The sequence below is a fragment of the Spermophilus citellus genome, assembly GCF_964194105.1.
Source record: "Spermophilus citellus genome assembly, chromosome: 2".
Classification (NCBI taxonomy): Eukaryota; Metazoa; Chordata; class Mammalia; order Rodentia; family Sciuridae; genus Spermophilus; species Spermophilus citellus.
Genome location: NC_138183.1, coordinates 143,550,873 through 143,573,061, shown reverse-complemented (window position 1 = coordinate 143,573,061; position 22,189 = coordinate 143,550,873). Strand labels below are relative to the sequence as shown.

The 22,189-nt window shown below is 37.1% G+C and overlaps 1 protein-coding gene across 1 annotated transcript; it reads right to left on the bottom strand.

Moving 5' to 3' along the window:
* Window positions 1-19,314: 19,314 nt before the first annotated feature.
* Window positions 19,315-20,262, bottom strand: LOC308639971 (olfactory receptor 6M1-like; the record flags this gene model as incomplete). Its single annotated transcript, XM_081278388.1, is given in 2 exon segments — window positions 19,315-19,569; window positions 19,573-20,262. Coding segments are annotated over 2 exon segments (945 nt in total).
* Between the last annotated feature and the right edge of the window lie 1,927 nt (window positions 20,263-22,189).

Sequence of the window (22,189 nt, the reverse complement as noted above, 5' to 3'; positions counted from 1 at the left end):
AACAAAAATAGCACATAACTAAAAACATCCACCTATGTTGGAAATTTGAAACTCTCTTCTAATAAACTCTTGGATGTAAAAAGGAATAATAATATACAATATTAGAAAATGCTTGGAACTGAATGATAATAATGATATTTGATAATGATATCAAATGGTATTCAGCATAGGTAAGGAGAATATAAAAGGAAATTTATAGCTTCAAATACTTAGAAATGCTCCTTAGAAAAAGAGAAAGACTGAAAGTTCACACGGCAAACATCTAACTTAAGTTATGGGGAAAAAAAAAAAAAACCAGCAGCAAAGGATGCCTGGAGGTGAGTCATCTTGTGGAGACATTTCACATCTCCCTCAATGAGGAGAGCTCACTTATCTGATTGGCAAGTTTGGGAAAGAGAATTGAACATGTTTGATCCAGATCTTCCAGAATTCTCTTTGTCAGATCTTGCATCCTCTGAAGAGGGGTCACTACTTGGTGGTCTATTTTCTCACCACATGGCAAGCTCAGCTGTGCACCCTCAAACTCTGATGAGGTGCTCATCTCTGTTTTCGGTAGTATTGTGACAAGGATGTGTCTCCTAATTCCCACATGAAGTATAGGTAAGACAAAGGCAATTTCTCCTATCAATTCTGTCAGTAACGGGTGACATTTCAATTTCCATCTCTTGTGTGTGTCATGATGAGTTCTAAATTTGAGAAAGGTAATATATCTATTGTCCCTCTCCCAATCTCTAGCATTATATATTATAGGATAAGATATGCTATTGTGACAGAAGAGGTGGGAGCGAAGTACTGAGAAAGGCACAATATTGTGGAACTTCCTATATCTGCTTTGGGGAAATGTTTCTTTCTTTTCACTGAGCATGAGATGTTCCAGTAAGTGCTTTTATGATGCCAGTAAGATTAATGAGGTGTAAGAAAAGGCTGTGTGCCTAGTTTATTCTAGAAGTATCGCATTATGATAAACTTCCTTATAGTGGAAAACTATAAGAAACTATAATGAAGTTTCAAGCTGCTCATGGAGGTTTCCTTCAGTTACTTTTGGAAGAATGGCAAAAATTCATGAGTCTTCAGTAGACTGACCCTACTTCAGAGGATTTATTTTCAATGATTTTATAATTCCTATGGTAGAAAACTGGGAGAGACTGTTTCAGGGGCATCTGGCATGACCTAATTTTAAATGGAATGTCATGTTGTCTTATTTTTTTCTTTTTCCTTTCTTTCTTTTTTTCAGGGGGAATGGGTAACTGGGGATTTAACCCTGGATGCTTTACCCCGAGTCATGTATCCAGAACTTTTTATTTTTTATTTCGAAACAGGGCCTTGTTAAGTTGCTTAGGGTCTCTCCAAGTTGTTGAGCCTCGTCTGAATCTTGTTACCCCTCTTGCCTCAGCTTCCCAAGTTGCTGAGATTATAGATGTGTGCCACCACATCTGGATTATTTTTCTTTTCTTGACACATGAATGCATTCTTATATACCACAGACACACACACTCACATATTGAAACGTATGTATGTATGTTTATATACACCAATAATAATGCATATGGGCATACATATATTTGTATGATTGTATATATATTGTATATATGGATATCAGTGACTCACAGATTTGGTACTATCATTTAAGTATAAAAAGTAACTTCAGTTTTATTCTTCATAGCATAAGTAAGAATTTGAGATCCACTGCAAATAGTCATTTGCTCTTGTTGTGTATGGTTTAGGTGTGAGGTGTCCTCCAAAAGCTCACATGTGAGACAATGCAAGAAGGTTCAGAGGAGAAATGATTGGGTTGTGGGAGTCTAAACTCAATCAGTGAATTAATCCCCTGACAGGGATAAACTGAGTGGTAACTGAAGTGCTGGGGTATGGTTGGAGGAGGTGGGAATTGGAGCATAGCATTGGGGTATATATTTGTATCTGGCAAGTGGAATCTCTTTCTCTTTCTTTGCTTCCTCATCATCATGTGAGCTGCTTCCCTCTGCCACATTCTTTTGTCATGTTGTTCCTGCCTCACCGGAAGCCCTAAGGAATGAAGCCACTGTCTATAGACAGACCACTGAAACCATGAGCCTTCAAATAAATTATTCCACCTCTACAGTTGTTCTGGTTGAGTCATTTAGTCATAGAAGTAAAATCGCTGACTAAAACAGCTCTGGACCAGAAAGTCATTAATTTATTCAAGGTTAAACTTTGCTCTGTTTGAGCTAAAAATAATATCACAAAGCTAGTCTGCCTGCCTGCTTGTCTTTCTTCCTTCCTTAAGATAATTTGAGCTTTGATTTTTGAGCTGAGTTTAGGATTTATGTTTTTATTTCTAGAAGTTTGCAAGTTTTTGTTTATTTTGTACTTTTTAAGATGAGTACAAATAGGTGCAAATAAACAGAGTTCTTCATCTCAGTCCAGCAAATCTCTAAGAAGTAGAGTTTTCAGTTGTTTTTCTTAAATAGTTGTTTCTTACATTTTTTGGGTGTGTGTGGGGTGCCAGGGATTGAACTCAGGGGCACTTAACCACTGAGCCACATCTCCAGCCCTATTTTGTATTTTATTTAGAGATAGAGTTGCTTAGAGCCTTGCTTTTGCTGAGGCTGGCTTTGAATTTGTGATCTTCCTGCCTCAGCCTCCTGAGCTGCTGAGATTACAGGCATGTGCCTCTGCACCCAGCTAAAATAGTTGTTTTTTTGATTCTGAAGAATTATATACAGAAGCAGAACCATTTACTGAGTTATGGAGACATTCATGTTTTATTTATTTATTTTACTAATATTTATGATGCACAAACTATGGTGGATTGTCTTATGTATGCAGGAAATAAATTTAGGCAAGAGATACATTTTTCTTTTGTATTTTTTTTTTACATTACTGCTTAGGCTTATCCTGAAAATTGGACTCCTGGCAGGTAAAAGTAGCCATTGTGCATCTCAATTTTTCTAGGAGGATTTCTGATTTTTTCTGCCTAGAATATTTTTATGGTGTCTACTTGGGGTCAGAGTAGATAGCATAGCTGGTATCCTTTCCCTTCTGCATTTGTGATATGTGTATGCTGGGTGTTAAGGGAGGTATTTTATCAGCAGCATATTGGCATCAGGAAGTCATGAGCTCCAGAAGCCCTGTGGACAATTTTTAGTGCTGATTTGTTGGTGACGCATGTCATCATCTGTCTGTAGCCCATCAGCATGAAGGCGAGAGTCCTGAACAAATCAGTAAAAGTTTTACTTCCTCCCCTCTGGACTGCTGTCCTTTTTCTGAGTTATTGGCTTTTTTTTTGTTTTGTTTTGTTTTTTTGTTTTTTTGTTAGGAGGGACTGGGAATGAGTGGAGAAGAGCGTGAGAAAGATATTACCGTGGAGATGGGTTTAATCTATGTAAACATGGGGCTTCTGGTTTCTATCAAGAGGGTGAAGCAATTGTTGTTTTTCTGTCTACAGAAAAACAACTCAGGAGAAATTAAAGAAGCAAGAGGAAGGCATGATTTTCAGATTCTACACAGTGACTCTAGAACAATGACAACAAGGCCTAAGCACTTGGGGAAGGAAGGAGGTTGCCTGGTTTTTAAAAATTAATTAATTAATTATTACCAGGATGAGGTGGGTAGAAGTAACTTGGTTCCTAGTGTAACAGGGATTCACTTGGTGCTTTGATTATACCTTTGTGGCTTTGAAACTTACATGTTTTTTCTTTTTTCCCAATCTTCTTTTCTCTAAACTTCTCCTTCATGATCTTCTTTTTCCTGATCTTCTCCTTCTTGATCTTTCCTTCCTAATCTCATTTTCTCTGAATCACCTCTATAAATGTCCCCTGTTCCTGAGAATGGGCAGAATCACAGCCTTGGGGACAGGAGTCTTCTTTGCTAGCATAGCAATAAACCATCTTTTTCCTTTTTTTTTTTCTCAAAACATGTCCTTGTTATTGGATTGGCAACAAATTTGGTAACCCAGATGGGACCTTAGAGCAGCCCCTGTTCCTGCTTTCTTTTCTGATTGGCACTCCAAGTGACCCCACTTTGGTGCTGAGGATACAAGGTGGCTGGTGAGTTTGTTGAGCTGACCTCTGTAGAAATTGGGAGACATGTGTTGAACACTAGGTCAGAAAAAGAGACCCCGAGAGACTAGGTTGGAAGAATGTTTGTCAATCTTCTTTTATATTTCACCTACAACGTGTTTAGACAAACATTGCCTGCCCTATCATGACAGAAATAAGGTATAACAGTTTAATCATGAAATATCAAATTGTGCAAAAATGTGGACTGAGGAGCTAATGGAAACAGGTGTGAATGGACTGGCCACACACATATCTCATGCCTCCACTGCTCCCCAGCAAACCATCAGGGTTTGTAAAATATCACTTAAGAAAGCAACTTCATAGGTGATACCCACATGTAGATGTGGCCTGATGGAGCAATAGTGATCAGAAGTGATGGCCGGGGTTCATGACACTTGGCAACACTCTGCTTAAATCAGGGGCAACTAACTTTTTCTGCCAGGTGCCAGATAGTAAGTATTTTAGGTATCTTGAGTCTAATCGTCTTGTTGCTGAAAGCTTGGTCCTTGTCCCAGATGCCAATCCAATAAAAAAGATGTGGTTTTGAGGAAAAGGAAAAAGAAGGTTTATTGCTTTGCTAGCAAAGGTGAAACACAGGGACTCCTGTCCCAGATGCTGTGATTCTGCCCAACATCAGGACCTGGGGACTTTTATAGAGGTGATTCAAAGCCTGTATACATTCCACGTATTCTAGATAGGATTTGTAATTCACTTGTTAATTTGGAAGATAGTCATTTCTGAGATCTTCTGGTACCATGCCCAATGTCTGATTCTTGTTCCTATGGTGGGTGTATACTCAAGGATGGATAAATCTGACAAAATGGAGAAGAAAGGTAATACTGTTTCCTTTGAGATTAGGGAGGGATAGAGATTAGAAAGGTGGAGGGAAAGAGGAAGAGACATGTCCATTTAAAAATAAGTTGCAGTGACAGAGCAGCAAGGGTTGTATTCAAAGCATAAAGTGGACCACAGTTACAATTTCAGTTACAACTTCTCAATTCTGCTTTGTAAAGTTAAAGCAGAATATGTAAAAGGAATGGGTATTTTTGTTTTTCAGAGGACTTTATTTATGAAAAGAGGCAGTGGGTCAGGTTGGGTCCATGGCCCATCATTTGCAGTCCACTGCCTTATGACAACTGGATTGACATACACTAATACATGGCCTTTTGCTGTTGGTCAACATGTTTTACCAGAAGAATCAGGTGATATCTTCATGGCACTTGAGGACTGAGCTAATTACAGACAAGGAGGAGTAAAGCTTCTACTCAAAAGAGACAAGTAATATTATATACAAACTGAAGTACAATTACTGATAGGATATACATTTAAAGTATATGAAATAAGGATATTCTGGAATCCAAAGGAAGATATTAGAAAAATAAAGAAAAATAGTGTAACAGTGGTCCACCTCATGCTTTGAATATAGCGCTTGCTACTCTGCTTATTTTAAAATGGACATGTTTTCTTTTCCTTTTCTCCCTTTCCCCCTACCTAACCTGGAGGCAGGGAAAGGGTTATCTTTTCCCCCATCCTAAGTTAAGTTATCTGTACTTGAGCACTCAACCACCCCAGGAACCAAGTAATTCAGACTTCAAGGATGGCACCAGAAAAGTCAAGGAATGGCAATCTACCAAATTAACAATTCCCCAACAGGAACACGTGGAATGAATCTCTCTTTTTAAAACCCTGGTTCTCTCTGATGGGCAGCTTCTAGGACTGGAGTTCCCTGTGTTTCTCCGTTGCTAGCAAAGCAATAAAACTTCCTTTTTGTTTTTCTCAAAATGGTGTCCTCATTATTCAATTGACATCTGGGACAAGGGCCAAGCTTTCAGTAACAAGAGGAAATCACAAACAAGAACCAAATAACAAATGTTGGTATGCAAAATATAAAAATTAAAATTAAAAACTATAATAAAGTATAGGATTACTATATCTGAAGAGCCACTACATTGAGATTCTTCAGAAGGCAATGGGAATTACAAGACAGATTATATTTAAAAAGCAAAGCAAGATAAAGCAAAGCAAAAAGTAAGAAATACACAGAGAAAAAATAAATGGGGAGAACATAATATTTGAGGAATTAATGGAAATAAGTGTCCCAGAAGAAGGAAAAAATACCTAAAAAGGGGAAGTCACAATCCAACAAGCAGGTCAGGATTCTTCTTAACTTTAGGTCTAAAGTCTTGTTAAGTTGAGGATAATGTTAAAGCTGTCTCTGTCAACACTAAGCTGGAATGCTCATTATAAAAGAACTCATCCAATTATTGTTTTTCAGGAGAGGAAAGTAAAGGTGGTGGTAAGTAAGGATGAAGGGGGATTAAGATAGGCGAGGGTCTCTTGTTTTGTACAGATTGGTGCTGATACTGTACTGTGGCAGTACCAGCTTAACTGAACTTGGTCAACCTAGAGAACAATAATCTCCAAAGATAATGAGTTTACTGGGGGAATAAGCAGAAGCACTTGCAATACAGCATATATGGACCCTGGGGAGCCATATCCAGGGAGGTTGAGGCAAAGGGAAACTTTTAAATAAAAAAGAGACAAGCACAAGTAATTTGTTTTGAAACAAACAGAACACTGATTCTAGGGGCTTATCACAGGAGTCTGACCTCAGCTCATTAATGGAGACAGTGTATTGAGCAAGTATTCTTGTACAATCTGGCTAGTTATCCTGTGACTCATGTAGCAAGCTGCAGTTTGGAAAGTCTTTGGCAAAAGTACAGACATATGTGTGTAAGGGCCCTTTAGGGAAATTTTTGTAATAGATCTTATCATGGCCACATATGCATGAAGGCCCTTCCCTCGTGTTCTCCTAATATTTAGTTAGGGTTTGAACAAATGACTCTATTTTGAATCTGAAAACTTTCACAAATTTATTCTCCTGACGGGTAGAGGGAAAGAAGAGGAAAAGAAAGAAAAAAAAAAGAAAAAAAAGGAATGAAAGAAACTCAGAGTTTCCTGATTAACTTGGAGGATTTCAAAGATACTCTATAGTGGACTATCCAGGATTCTCTGGGTCACCGTGATAAATTCATTTTCCAATTCCTTAAGCATCAGCAGTGTCAACCCACTTTACAAATGAAGTTTTCTTAGAGTTGCTCTTCCTTTCTAGCTCCAATGTGCCTAGCAGTGTTCTACTTGTTGATATTTTTTCATAAATATTCATGCTTACTTGCATGGTAAACTCTGATTTCAGTTCTTTATATTTGAGTTGTGCCTGAAAATTTTCTTGGTGTAATCTCTGTTCTACTCACTTCTCTGTCTTATCCTGCTACCTAAATGGGCAATCAGAGCCTAGTTGTTTCCTTATAGATGGATACTTCTTAGGAATATTGAATTGGGAGAGTATAGTGCCTACTCTGTAAAATATGACATGCAAACAAGCAACATAAAATCCTGTGTCAGTTTAGTGGGAGTACAACATAATTGGGTCCTGCCCAAGACCTAGTGAATTATAATTTGCATTTTAAACAAGCCCTCTAGATAGTATATTTGCATATTTGAGGAACACAGTTATAGGTCTGGTTGAAGTCTAATACCATAGACAACATAGCCACTTAATTTTATAATTGAGGTAACTGAGAAAATAGAAATGTTTTGACTTTTTTAAAACTATGTTTTAGATGTGGGTGGAGCCTGACTGGAACCCAAGATATCTGAGTTTCATTCAAGGACTGAGGCTAACCCATAATGTCACTTGCCATTTCTAGGTTTCTCAAAATTAATCTCTCGTTAATATTTTACCGCTCTAATTGGCATCAGTTTGGTATCAGTCTCAGCTGTTCCTGTCAGTTGCTCTTATGTGTGCCAATTCCTGATATGGTCCATATGTAGGGGACATGTAGGGGACAGCTGTGTATTTCTCTTGCCAGTGCCCTTTCTGGTGCTGTGTAGTTGTAGTATGTTCTTATGAATGAAGAACAGTGTGTACAGTTACACTTCTATCAACATGCCATGCAACTCAGGCCCTAACTGCAAGTTTATGTCATGTATGCCTAATTAATATTCATGGACATGAGAATTCTTGTGTAAGTTTTAGAGAATAGGGTCATGCATAACTTTTTGTCACCCCTGATATAGGATTCTTTTTTCTTCAGTTTATTACAAGTCATTATTTTTTAGGTGAATTTCAGTCTTCTATTCTTTGATCCTGATTCTGCTCCCAAACTGGGAAGTTTTTAGATTGACAGTTGGAAATGAATTGCTAAGTATTTGTTGAATTTTGAAGATGCTGACTGTTTTAAATTTTACCTCTGAAGTCTTCCTGATCATATTGATTTTAAATCCCAGGAGATAATCTAGGCACAATAAAATGTAAAACTGCTTCTGTTTGCTCCATACATTTCTCTCGAAAATTCAAGATTTGTCTCTAAGGTTGATACCAACAGACAGAGAGATGGCTGAGGTCCACGGTACTACATTCTCAATTTTGTGACCAGCTGTCTACAACAGCTGCAGCCTGTTCTGTGAATCTCTGGAGGAAAAAGGCAAGAAAAGGAATGCCTCTGATTATTGGCCTTGGAACCCAACCTCAATCTGTTTCTTTGATGGACTGGGTTGGTTGACGTGAGACATGCCCAAACTCCTTTTGCTTATTAGAGAAGGTAGATCCATGACTAAAAGTAGCTTGGATTCATCTTCTAAGATTGGTCCTTGATATTGTACCACTCTGATGGCATAAAGAAGCGTGGAAAGACTCCAAGGGAAAGCACCTCAGGAAAGGACAGAGTATTTGTCCCTGAAACCCAGAGCCCCAAGTGTATAATAAGGACTTCATGACTTTTCCCTTTGTACCATTGATATCTCAGTGTGGGAACTGTAACAGGAGGAGGACACTTGTCTTAGTGGTAGGAAAGCCCAAGCTTCTCTTATAGCTCAGCTATATGTATATGCGAAAAAGGGAATTCAAAGATTCTTAAGCACAACATTCTAACTGGTTTACTCTTCACATCCAAAGCACTAAAACAACCTAAGCTTTAACATAGTCTTTTTTTTGGGGGGGGGCAAGGGAGCTACTGGGCATTGAACTCAGAGGCACTGGGACACATCCCCAGCCCTATTTTGTATTTTATTTAGAGATAGTGACTTACTTAGTTGCTCAGTGCCTTGCTTTTGCTGAGGTTATCCTGGCTATTTTTTTTTAATTTGTCTTTTAAAAATCAACAGATAAAACTGAATGCATTTACCATGTATGTACAACATATTGATTTGAAATATATTTACATTGGGAAATGACTTAATCTAGCTAATCAACATATGCATGACCTTATGTTGTTACCACTTTTTTTTGTGTGTGTGTGTGTGTGGTGTGAACACTTTAAATCCATTCTCTCAGCATTTTTTTAGGAGTACAATATATTGATAATAATAGTCACCATGTTATGCAATGGATTGCTTGATCTAATTTATCCTGTATTCACTGAAAAATTAGTATTCTTTGACTTAATTTACCTAATGCCCCCTCCCCTCCCTCTTCTTCCTCTGTAACAGATGCTCTACTCCCTACTTCTATAAGGTCAATATATTTTTTATGGTTTTTAAAAAATGTTTTTTAATGTTAGGTAGCTCACAAGATTCCTAATTAAGGAACTTTGGTTTTCAGCTTTCTGCATTTACTCTTTCATGCTCAAGTTAGAAGTTCAAGATTAAAGAAAACCAACAAAAAGTAAGGGCCAATTTGTCACTGATTCACACTTTCTGGTTATCTTCACATAAAATTATGATCCTCCTTAAAGTTCAAAATAATAAAGGTAGTGAGGTATTTTTTTAAAATTTGTTCTCATTAGTTATACATGACAGTAGAATGCATTTTGACATATCATATATAAATGGAGTATAACTTTTCATTCTTTTAGTTATATATGATGTGGAATTATATTGGTCATGTAATCATATATGTCTAATTCATCCTACTACTCTTCTTACCCCCATACCCCTTCTCTTCCCTTCACTCCCCTCTGCCTAATTCAAATTACCTCTGTTCTTCCTTAGACTGCCCCCTTCTCCCTTACTATAAATTAGCATCTGCATATCAGAGAAAATATTCAGCCTTTGGTTTTGGAGTATTGGCTTATTTTGCTTAGCATGATATTCTCCAGCTCCATCTATTTATCAGCAAATGCCACAAATTCACCCTTCTTTAAGGCTGAGTAATATTCCACTGTGTATATATTCCACATTTTCTTTATCCATTCATCTATTGAAGGGCATCTAGGTTAGTTCCATAGTTTGGCTATTGTGAATTGAGATGCTGTAAGCAATGATGTGGCTGCATCACTGTAGTATGCTGATTTTAACTCCCTTGGGTTTAAACCTAGAAGTAGGATAGCAGGGTCAAATGGTGGTTCCATTCTGAGTTTTCTGACGAATCTCCATACTGCTTTCCATAATGGTTGCACCGATTTTGAGTCCCACCAACAATGTAAGAGTGTACCTTTCCCCACATCTTCTCCAACATTTATTGTTGGTTGTATTCTTGATAATTGCCATTCTGACTGGAGTGAGATGAAATCTTAAAGTAGTTTCTAATTGCTAGAGATGTTGAACATATTTTCATATATTTGCAGGTCAATTGTATTTCTTCTTCTGTGAAGTGTCTGTTCAATTCCTTAGCTCATTTCTTTTTAAAAAATATTTATTTTTTATTTTTTTTTTTTACATTTTTTTTATTGGTTGTTCACAACATTACAAAGCTCTTGACATATTATATTTCATACATTAGATTGACATGGGTTATGAACTCCCAATTTTACCCCAAATGCAGATTGCAGAATCACGTCAGTTACACATCCACAATTTTACATAATGCCATATTAGTGACTGTTGTATTCTGCTACCTTTCCTATCCCCTACTATCCCCCCTCCCCTCCCCTCCCATCTTCTCTCTCTACCCCATCTACTGTAATTCATTTCTCTCTTTGTTTATTTTCCCATTCCCCTCACAACCTCTTATATGTAATTTTGTTTAGCAATGAGTGTCTCCCTTCATTTCCATGCAATTTCCCTTTTCTCTCCCTTTCCCTCCCATCTCAAGTCTCTGTTTAATGTTACTCTTTTCTTCCTACTCTTCCTCCCTGCTCTGTTCATACTTGCTCTCATTATATCAAAGAAGACATTTGGTATCTGTTTTTTAGGGTTTGGCTAGCTTCACTAAGCATAATCTGCTCTAATGCCATCCATTTCCCTGAAAATTCTATGATTTTGTCATTTTTTATTGCTGCATAGTACTCCATTGTGTATAGATGCCACATTTTTTTTTATCCATTCGTCTATTGAAGGGCATCTGGGTTGGTTCCACAGTCTAGCTATTGTGAATTGTGCTGCTATGAACATCAATGTGGCAGTGTCCCTGTAGCATGCTCTTTTAAGGTCTTCAGGGAATAGTCCGAGAAGGGCAATAGCAGGGTCAAATGGTGGTTCCATTCCCAGCTTTCCCAGGAATCTCCAAACTGCTTTCCAAATTGGCCGCACCAATTTGCAGTCCCACCAGCAATGTACAAGTGTACCCTTTTCTCCACATCCTCGCCAGCACTTGTTGTTGTTTGAATTCATAGTGGCTGCCAATCTTACTGGAGTGAGATGGTATCTTAGGGTGGTTTTGATTTGCATTTCTCTGACTGCTAGAGATGGAGAGCATTTTTTCATGTACTTGTTGATTGATTGTATATCCTCCTCTGAGAAGTGTCTGTTCAGGTCCTTGGCCCATGCTATAAGCATGCAATGGAGGAAGGATAGCATCTTCAACAAATGGTGTTGGGAAAACTGGAAATCCATATGCAACAAAATGAAACTGAATCCCTTTCTCTCGCCATGCACAAAAGTTAACTCAAAATGGATCAAGGAGCTTGATATCAAATCAGAAACTCTGCGTCTGATAAATATTTATTTTTTAGAAGTAGTTGGACACAATACCTTTATTTTTTATTTATTTATTTTTATGTAGTGCTGAGGATCAAACCCAGGGCCTCGCACATGCTAGACAAGTGCTCTACCGCTGAGCCGCAATCCCAGCCCAGCCTTAGCTCATTTCTTGGTTGGAGTATTCATTTTTTGTTTTTGAGTTTTTGAGTTCTTTAGAATAGAATTATCAGTAATATTTTTTGATTCCACATATGAGTGAGATCATAAAGTATCTGTTTTTTTGTGTCTGGTTTATTTCACTTTAACATAATGTCCTTCAAGTCTCTCTGTTATTACACATGATGGGATTTCCTTCATTTTTATGGCTGAATAGTATTGCATTGTGTATATCTCCATATTTTCTTTTTTAAAATTTTGTTTTAATTAGTTATACATGAAAACAGAATGCATTTCAATTCATTGTACACAAATGGAGCACAACTTTTCATTTCTCTGGTTGTATATGATGTAGAGGCACATCATATGTGCAGTCACACATGTACCTAGGGTAATGATGTTCATCTCATTCCACCATCTTTCCTGTCCTTATTCTCCCTTTGCTTCCTCTCCTTTGCCCAATCAAAGTTCCTCCATCCCCCTACCCCCATTATGGATCAGCATTCACTTATCAGAGAGAACATTTGGCCTTTGGTTTTTTGGAATTGGCTTACTTTGCTTAGCATGATATTCTCCCACTCGATCCATTTACCTGCAAATGGCATAATTTTATTCTCTTTTAATGCTGAGTAATATTCCACTGTGTGTATGTACCACAGTTTCTTTATCCATTCATCTGTTGAAGGGCACCTAGGTTGGTTCCACAGTTTAGCTATTGTGAATTGAGCTGCTATGAACATTGATGTGGCTGTGTCACTATAATATGCTGATTTTAAGTCATTTGGGTATAGACTAAGGAGTGGGATAGCTGGGACAAATGATAGTTCCATTCCAAGTTTTCTAAGGAATCTCCATACTGCTTTCCATCGTGGCTATTTTGTAGTTATATTTTTAATTTTTGAAGGACTGCAATACTATTTTCCGTGATGACTGTACTAATCTATATGGTCACCAACAGTGTATGAGAGTTCTCGTTTATCTACGTATTTACCAGCATTTATTATTTTCTGGTCTTTTCAACAATGGCTATTTTAATTGGTATAAGATGCTATCTTATTTTGATTTTTATTTGCATTTCTCTGATGTTTAGTGATGTTGAGCATTTTTCATCTTTTTTTGGCCATTTGTTTATCTTTTGAGAAATGTCTATTAATTTGTCAATTTTCAAATTGGATTATTAATTTTCTTCAGCTGAGTTGTTTGAGTTCCTTGTGTATTCTGCATATTAAGCTCTTGTTAGATGAGTGGTTTATAAATATCTTCTCCAATTCTGTAGTTGAAGTTTCCCTATTTTATTCAAAGAACAGTTACATGAGCTGGAAGGGATGTGAGAGTTTTTTAGAGCACCAAAGTTATCTCAGATATTCAAACATGCCCTGTAGAGTCAGCTGATACTACATGAAGTCTGTCTGATTTATGCATTAGAGGTCCTAGATAGAGGCTAAAAATATGTGACACACAGAAGGGCCAAGAAATCTAGACTTAATTTATTATGACAATTTTGACTGGAGAAGGTGGGCACCTGTGGGAAGTACCAGATGGGAAACATAACATAGTATCTATTTCAGATATTGGTTATCTAACCGAGCCATGTGGATTCACTTCTAAAATTATAAATATTAAGGGTCTATAAAGAAAGTAAAGAATTCTTAGAGATGATGTATAAGCTACCTTGACTTCTGTGCATAGATAGAAAAGTTGAGATACTAATTTCTGCTGAAGATATACTAGGTATCCCAATCCACACTAGGAATGCCAACAAACATAGGAACCTATCTACTATCTCAATGGTGAACTGTATTGATATCAAAGACAGCTTCTTTGTCACTGATATTTGCTTTCTTACAAGGGGAATAGATTGCAGGGACAGTGAGAAAGCTCTGCCCTTAAATGGCTTCATGACAGTGTGAATCAGCAGTGGACAACCAGAGCCAGATGATATTAAAAGGCAGTTCATAAGTTCATATAGAATATCTCTTGGGGGTGCCCAGGAACAATTGGTAGTAATCACGGAGAAGAGTGAGAACTTGCAGTATTCATCTGGGTCAGATGGGTAAGATCCAGTGACATTTGGGATTTTATTTATTTCCCCACAGAGACGACCAAGAGGAAATTGGGTCCTACCTCTTACAAGTTTTCCTTCATGCAAAGGCAAGTATAGATCTTTTAGAGTCATCTTGTTTATAGATCATGCATGTTGCAAAAATACTTCCTACAAATCTCATTGTCTAATTTTAAAAAAATGTTTATTTTTTACTTGTAGTTGGACACAATATCTTTATTTTATTTATTTTTATGTGGTACTGAGGATTAAACTAGGACCTCGAATGTGCTAGGCGAGTGCTCTACCACTGAGCCACAACCCTACCCCCCATTCTCTAATATTTTAAGGATATAGTATTATAATGACTATCTTTGTTTAAGAATAGTGGTTATTAGAAGAATATTAAAAATAATACAAAGACTTCTAAAAGTCATGAATGGATAGGGTGAAGAGAATGGTTATAATTATTATAATGATTATTTTGGTGACCAGCATTTCACAGTAATTATATAATAAAAATGCTTTCAACCACTTTCAATATTAATTATTTAGTCATTAGACCACATTACATTCTGCCTTCTAGGGTACATGAGTATTTGAACAATCTTGGCTTGTTATTGCCATCAGTTTTAGGTTTGTTTCTTTAATGATTTTGTTTCTGGTTCTGAATCGCAATATCCTTCTTTGTATGCCTAGATATTTTTGTTTGGATGCTGAATATTGTGAATTTTAAATTGTTCTTATAAATTTGGTAATATTATTTTAATGCATGTCAGCCTTTTTTCTCCTTGACACTTAAATTATTTGTGAACCAGTTAAGTCCTTTGAAATCTTATTTTAAAAATTTCTTTAGAAAAATCTAGGTTTTTCTTTGCTCCAAGGATGATTTATTCTCACTACTCTCTAATGGCCTACAATTTACTATTTAAAAGATTTTTCCACTCTGGCTGGTAGGAACACAAACTATTTCCATAGCAATGTGAACAGTGGATATTGTTTTGTTTATTGATTTCTTGTGGATATGTTTAATCCTTCTGGTAATTTCTTTTCATGCATGCTTAGTTCTATATTCAGTCATTCTCTGGAGCAACCCTCTATCTCCAGAGTTTCTTTTCTATGCAATTCTCTCATCTCTGATCCTCTTCCCTAAAGATTCAAGTCACTATAGCCTACCAAAACTCTGATCTTTGTCTGTATTCTGATTCAGAGAAACTACCAGCCTGTTTGCATGCTCTACCCTCTGCTGGAGCCTGGAAACTGCATTCAGGATGCAAGATGGGGCACCTTGTTTATTTCCCTATCTCAAGGATCACAATCTTTCACTGCCTGTTATGCAGTATCTGTAAAGAGATGTCTTGTGTGTGTGTGTGTGTGTGTGTGTGTGTGATTTTTCTAGTTGGTTAAGTTAAAAATATAAAATATAATCTCTATTATTCTATCATGGTGAAAATCAGAAGTATTAATCCCTTTGTTTTTAATTTTTTTAGGGGTTCCTGGGAATTGAACCCAGAGGTGTTTTACCACTGAGCTATATCCCTAGTACTTTTTTTATTTTTTACCTTTGAGACAGTCTTGCCAAGTTGCTGAGGCTGGCCTTGAACTCGGAATCCTTCTGCCTGAACCTCCGAAGTCCCGGGATTACAGGTGTGCACACTGAGCTCAGTCCTTTGTTTTTAGAATGCATCATTTATGGCTGTAGCTCAGTTGTAAAGTGCTTGCTTAGCACTTAGTCCTGGGTTCAATCCCCAGTACAGTGAGGGGGAATTTCTAGAATGTATTATTTATAAAATTTCTTGTGAATCATTTTCTTACAAACCAAAATATGAATTACTTTGGAATGGAGATCATGCCGTATTTATCTTTGTATCATCAGCACCTCTATAGATTCTTATATATTTATATATATTTAGTGTTTCTTATCTCATGCACTAATATGACTGCTTTCAAGTTTATTGTACATTAGCCTTACAACATACAACACAGAAATTATCATGAAATTTATTTTATAGTTATATAAGGAAGTGAGATACAGAGACATTAAGTACCTTGCCCACGATCATGATTCAGTAAGTATACTCAACACATCTTTTATGAATAAATACTTGACTGACCAATGACTTCCAAGGACAACAGGTCATGTATAAAATGGTGATTAAACCATACAACTAGGGCTGGAATGTAACCGAGAAGTAGAATGCTGGCCTAGCATGCACAAAGCCCTGGGTTCATGCTCCAGAACTGCACCACCAACAACAAAAATATAATTAAAATAAAGCTCCCTCCACCAAAGGGAAAACCAGACATACTTAGATCACAAAAGATTTAACTGACTGACCTAAAAATCTGGCCTTTTGTACACTGTTAAGAACTCTTTGGTAAATCTTTATTTCATCACCAGGTGCCTAAGTCTCATTAAATTCAGAATACTTTGGCTGCAATCTCTAGTACTCCAGCAATCTCTAGTACTCCAGCAAAGTACTTTTCCACAGACAGAAGCAAACTCAGTTTTGTAAATAAATAAATATATTTATTTTATACCAATAAATTAAAATCTAAGTAAGTACCTCTAATACAAAAAATCATAATTAAAATAATTATCATTGTATAATAATACTGTGTTATATGATTTAACAAAATCAGAAATCAAGTACATTTCAAGACAGGTTTCCTGCCATTATTTAATCAAGGGTGTCCCTGAATCTGAGCAATGATGTAGGGTTCTTGGTATCTGGTGCTTTGCTTAGACCTTATGCCATAGTTCTCAAACTATCTCCTGCTCTAAGGTCATGGGCAAGGCATATTGAAACATGTACTGCTGCGGCTCCCCTCCAGTGTCTTAATTGGAGGATGTCTGCGGTGAGCTTGAGAGTTTTGATTTCTGACATGCTCCTATGTGATCTTCAAGCTGCCAGTCTAGGAATTAGAATTTGAGAACCATTGTTTGTTGTACAAATCAACAAAGTCATCTGGTTTGTGCTCTATTTCCAATGTTTTATGCTTAAGAAAGTATAAGTGAAACTTTTTAACCTCACATTTGTTATGAAAGGAAGTCATCAAAGGAAGAACAAGGACACTGTGGGTAATTTACGTATGGTTTTACTTCAGGATACATAGTCAGTCTCTATTGCTTGTGTGTGGTTGTGCTTGATGCTCAGTGCTTAGCCTTATGGGTCTAGTATAGTCATCTGGCTGTTTGGGTTTTCAGTCTGGTCAGGGTGTTGATAATCTTGGTCCCTGTGTGCTGCTTGCCCTGAGGTGACTTCTGCTCTGAGTGACTGCCTGTTTTAACTCAAGAGTTTGTTTGCTTCACTCTGACCACAGCAATGGTTCTGTGTCCTCCTTGCATAGAATCTTTTTGTTCCAGCTATCCACATTTACTCATCTCCTTTAAATCTGTATTCTGAGATCACCTCAGAGAGCGCTTTCTTAACCATCCTATTTAAAATTGAAACTCATCCTCAAAAACTCCATATTCCCCCTTTGTGCTTTTCATATAATTCCTCCTTACATTTTACTTGTATCTTTCCCTTTACTATAATTTAAACTCATTGAGAGAAGGATTTTTTCTATTCTGTTTAATGGTACATAGTAGGCACTCAGGCAATATTTGGCAAATGAATAAATGAATAAATAATATCCTTTGTGTACACTGGTGCATCATATCACTCGGTGATTGATATGTTTATTTGTTTGACTCTGTACACATTATTCTAGTTATTTTTTGGTAATTTTCTACAGGAAGTCAGATACTAAGTCTCTAAGGTCTTTTTTCTTTTTCTGTGCCAACGATGGAAGCCAGGGACACTTAACCACCGAGCCATATTCCCAGTCCTTTTTATTATTTATTTTGAGACAGGGTCTTGCTAAGATGCTGAGGCTGGCTTTGAATTTGTGATCCTCTTGTTTTAGCCTTCTGAGTTGCTGGGAAGGCATGCACTACCGGGCCTGGGTCTAAAGTCTTTTCGAGATTCACTTTGGACCTTCTTTAGACCATTTATCGAAAATAACTATGACAATGTGTACCTTGTTACTTGACATGGTTCCACTTCTGGATGCATCTGTTCCAATTTACCATTCTATACCATGAACTTCTGCCCACAGCACTCCTTTCACAAGTACTCTAGGTGTCTTCTTCACCTTTGACTACCCCAGGGAGGCCATCATATGGGTCATTCCCTGCTCTCATAGAGCCTTAGCTGAGCCCCACTACCAGACAACTTTAACCAATTTTTATACAAAGCAAACACATTTCCTATTGAAAAATTATGTTTGGTTTAACCTGTGCTTCCTTAATATTGCAATACTGCATGTATTCTCACAGAGTCTTCTCAAAATAGTCTACACTTATATTCTCAATTTATTTTTATCTGTACATTTACTTCATTTTGGACTGTTCTCACAAAATTATATTCGATTTTATTTTTGCTGAAGTTGTCCAGATTCTGTTGCCATTAAATGCAACAGATACTTATAATATGGTAACACATGGTCCTTGAACCATTGATTTTCCCCTTGTCTTTCATCCTATTTCATGGCATCATACTGTCTTGGTTTTTCTTCTCTTTGGTCACCCATGCTTAAATTAATTTTAATATTGTCTTTTTAAAATATCTTCCTTGGCTATTCTTCACGAACCTCCAGTTTGATATGTTCACCTTAAATCTACCTCTCTTATGTTCCTGTCTTCATCAAATATCTCTGCCTTTCACCAAGTGTAGCCAGAGACTTAGATCGTCATGGGTCACTTCTTTTTTTTTAACTTCACTTCTCACATATTTACTTGATAATGCAAATAGAGGTTAAAATTAAGTTTCCTAAGAGTGCCTAATAAGTTAAAATTCTCTAACATTACGTGCCTCATTACAGAGAGTGATATAGTAATATTATTTCATTAGGAGATGGAGACATTGAGGCTTGGATAAGTTGCAACATGGTCAAAGTCCCTGAAGATTAAATGGACTTAGCCAGGATTAGAACTGGAGACCTGTGAATCCTCGTTGGGTACCTTCCATGATTTTAAGCTATGAATATACAAGACAATACATAGATTGATTCCCTTTTACCAAGACATGAGCAGTTTTCTTTTGGTTTGGTATGTTATGGCTTATTCTGTGGGCAGAGTCTCAGTTTTCTGGTGTATTAACGTACCTCTATGTTCATGCAGAATGAATGTGTTGAAGATAAGAAATATCATGTGATGCATTCAACACAATGTCAAGTTTTCCTTAATGTCAAGGATGCAATTCTGTTCATTGTCTCTCTCAACAATTCCTTTACCTTCTCATTCCTTAAGCTGTAAATAAAAGGGTTCAGAAGAGGGGTCACTACTGTGATGAGGACAGCCGCTACCTTGTCAAAATCCAGTGAGTATTTTTGATTTGGTCTCACATACACAAAGATGTTGCTCCCGTAAGCAATGGAGACGACAGTGATGTGAGCGGCACAGGTAGAAAAAACTTTTTGACGGCCTCAGGCTGAGGGCATTCGCAGGATGGTAGAAATGATGTAGCTGTAGGACCCAGTAGTGAATGCAAGGGAGCTCAGGATGACCAGGGCAGAGAGAAGAAAGTTTATCTTCTCAATTAGGCGAGTATCTATACAGGCCACCTGTAGAAGAGGGGCAATGTCACAGAAAAAGTGATTAATTTCTTTCCTACAGTAAGGTAGCCTTGTCACTACAATGGTTGGTGCCATCACAGACAAGAAGGCTCCCACCCAGCATCCCAGAACCAGTAGGAAGCTGGTCCTGCTGTTCATGATGAGGGTGTAACGCAGGGGGTTACAGATGGCCACGTAGCGGTCAAAGGACATGACAGCCAAGAGGATAAACTCCACTGTCCCCAGAAAGAAGTAGAAATATGTTTGGGTGATGCAGCCTGCAAAGGATATGGTCTTTGTTTCTCCTAGGAGGCAGGCTAGCAACTTTGGGGTAACAACAGTGGTGTATAAAATATCCAGAAAGGACAAATTACTGAGGAAAAAGTACATTGGGGTTTGCAGGTGAGAATCAGTCCATATTAGAGAGATGATGGTAAGGTTTCCTGTTGCTGTTAATGTGTACCTTAGCAAGAGAACCACAAAGAGGAGTATTCGAATCTCCAGGAGAGCTGGGAAGGCCATCAGGGTGAATTCAGTCACTGTGCTCCCTTTTCCCATAGCCATGGTCCCAAGGTGGGTAGGTTGTTCCCTGAAAAGAGAAGAAAAAGGGAATCAGCTTAGGTAATTTGATAAACATCTCTGCACAACATATTATTGAGCACATTTCATTTTAGGAGCTGAGTCATAGCACATAGTCCTTTACTGAAAATCATTTTTGTGTGGCTTTAGGAATGTCAAAATGCTATTTAAATATATATTTTTTCCCACATAATTAAGGGATAAGATGGTAAAAAAAATCTCTCAACTTTCTTGTAGTTATAAAATTGTCTCCTACTAAATGGAATTTCTATTCTTTTCTTCTGTGCCAGTTTTGTTTTCCTAGCTAAAAATGTATCAAAATACTGCCTCAAATTTTAGCTGGAACGCTTTTCTATTATTCTAGAATTTACAGTTACTGAGAGGGGACTCCTTTTTGATATTTTCAAGTCTTATCCATTTTTTCCCCAATTTTTGTGACCTGTCTTGAATAAGAGGTAAAAACTCATGTGTGTTTGCTCTATTTGATGGTCTCCAGAGTCAGGTTTTACATCCTTTCTCTAGTGCATATAGAACTATGAAAATAGTGCAGAGATGTTTATAGTGAACAATGGCTTATGGTTCCTATTGATCACTGGAGATGTCACCTCAGAAGGGAATAATGAATATCTTGTCTCTAGATAAGCTCTGTGAAAAATGTTATATGCATCTGCTTGATTACTTGAGAAGATATTATATAGTATGATAAAATCAGAGAGACATAAATTATACCCAAGAAGGTAAAGTAGAGCTAATTAAGCTTACTTGATTTGCTTGATCAGGTGCAATCTTAGAACTGTGCCTTAAGACCATCCAGTTGTTCTTTATAATCTAAGAAATTATTTTTTAGCAGATTTCCTCATTTCAGGTTAAAAGTATATGCATTGTAACTCTGTCCTCGGTGCTTTCTTTGTCTACATTTCACTGAGCGCCTCCTTAATAGATGATTCAGCAGCAGCTGCTCCCCACTTTGCTACTAATTGAGGGCTTGCCATTTTCCTTTTCCCACTTCTCCAGGATAAAAATTTGGCTTCCTGGTTTATTTTTTTTATTTTATTTTAAAAGGTTTTGTCCTATTACAAGAAAGACACCTTCAGTTCAGAAAATTATAACATGAAGTCAAACTTCTGGAGATACAGTGACAAATTTTTTTGTTTGTTTGTTTTTGGTACCAGGGATTGAGCCCAGAGACACTTAACCACTGAGTCACATCCCCATCCCTTTTTTATGTTTTGTTTTGAGGCAGGGTCTTACTAAACTGCTTACAGTCTTGCTAAGTTTGAACTTGCAATCCTCCTGCCTCCTGAGCTGCTGGGATTATCACTTGGCTCCAGTGACAACATTTTGGTGCATAATATCTCCAGGTTATTTTGAAGGTCAAATTACATAGCAATGTATCCCAAATTAGTCAATACTGGCATTCCATTTTATAACTAACTCCTCCTTTCTTCCTCTTTTCTGTGTCTTATTTTTAAAAAAATTTATAATATATCATCTTTCCATGTCAATTACTAGAAGCCTGAACAATCATTTTTAAGGGCTCATATAGTGTGATATATTTAGCTTGTTGCTTAGTGTTTGGAATTTAGATGGTCTATATTTGTTGCTTGTATAGTGATCAAATAATTATTCTTTTACACAAATCTTTGTGCAGTTGTTTCATTATTAATACAGGTTCCACAAACAAGTGATAGACAATCATTTTTGAGAATAGAATGTTTGATCTCACTATCTCTGTCTCAACTTAAAACCCTAAGAAGGACTTGGCTTTAGAATTTAGCTTGCCAGAGTGATTGGTTATGCTAAAGTCTCTATGGGTCTGCCATAGGTTCTTTGTCTGAGATGATAGTTCTAGATCACAGTTAGGCCCTGATAGCTGATGATGCAATAGAATTAAAGTACTTTGTTCTTTTTA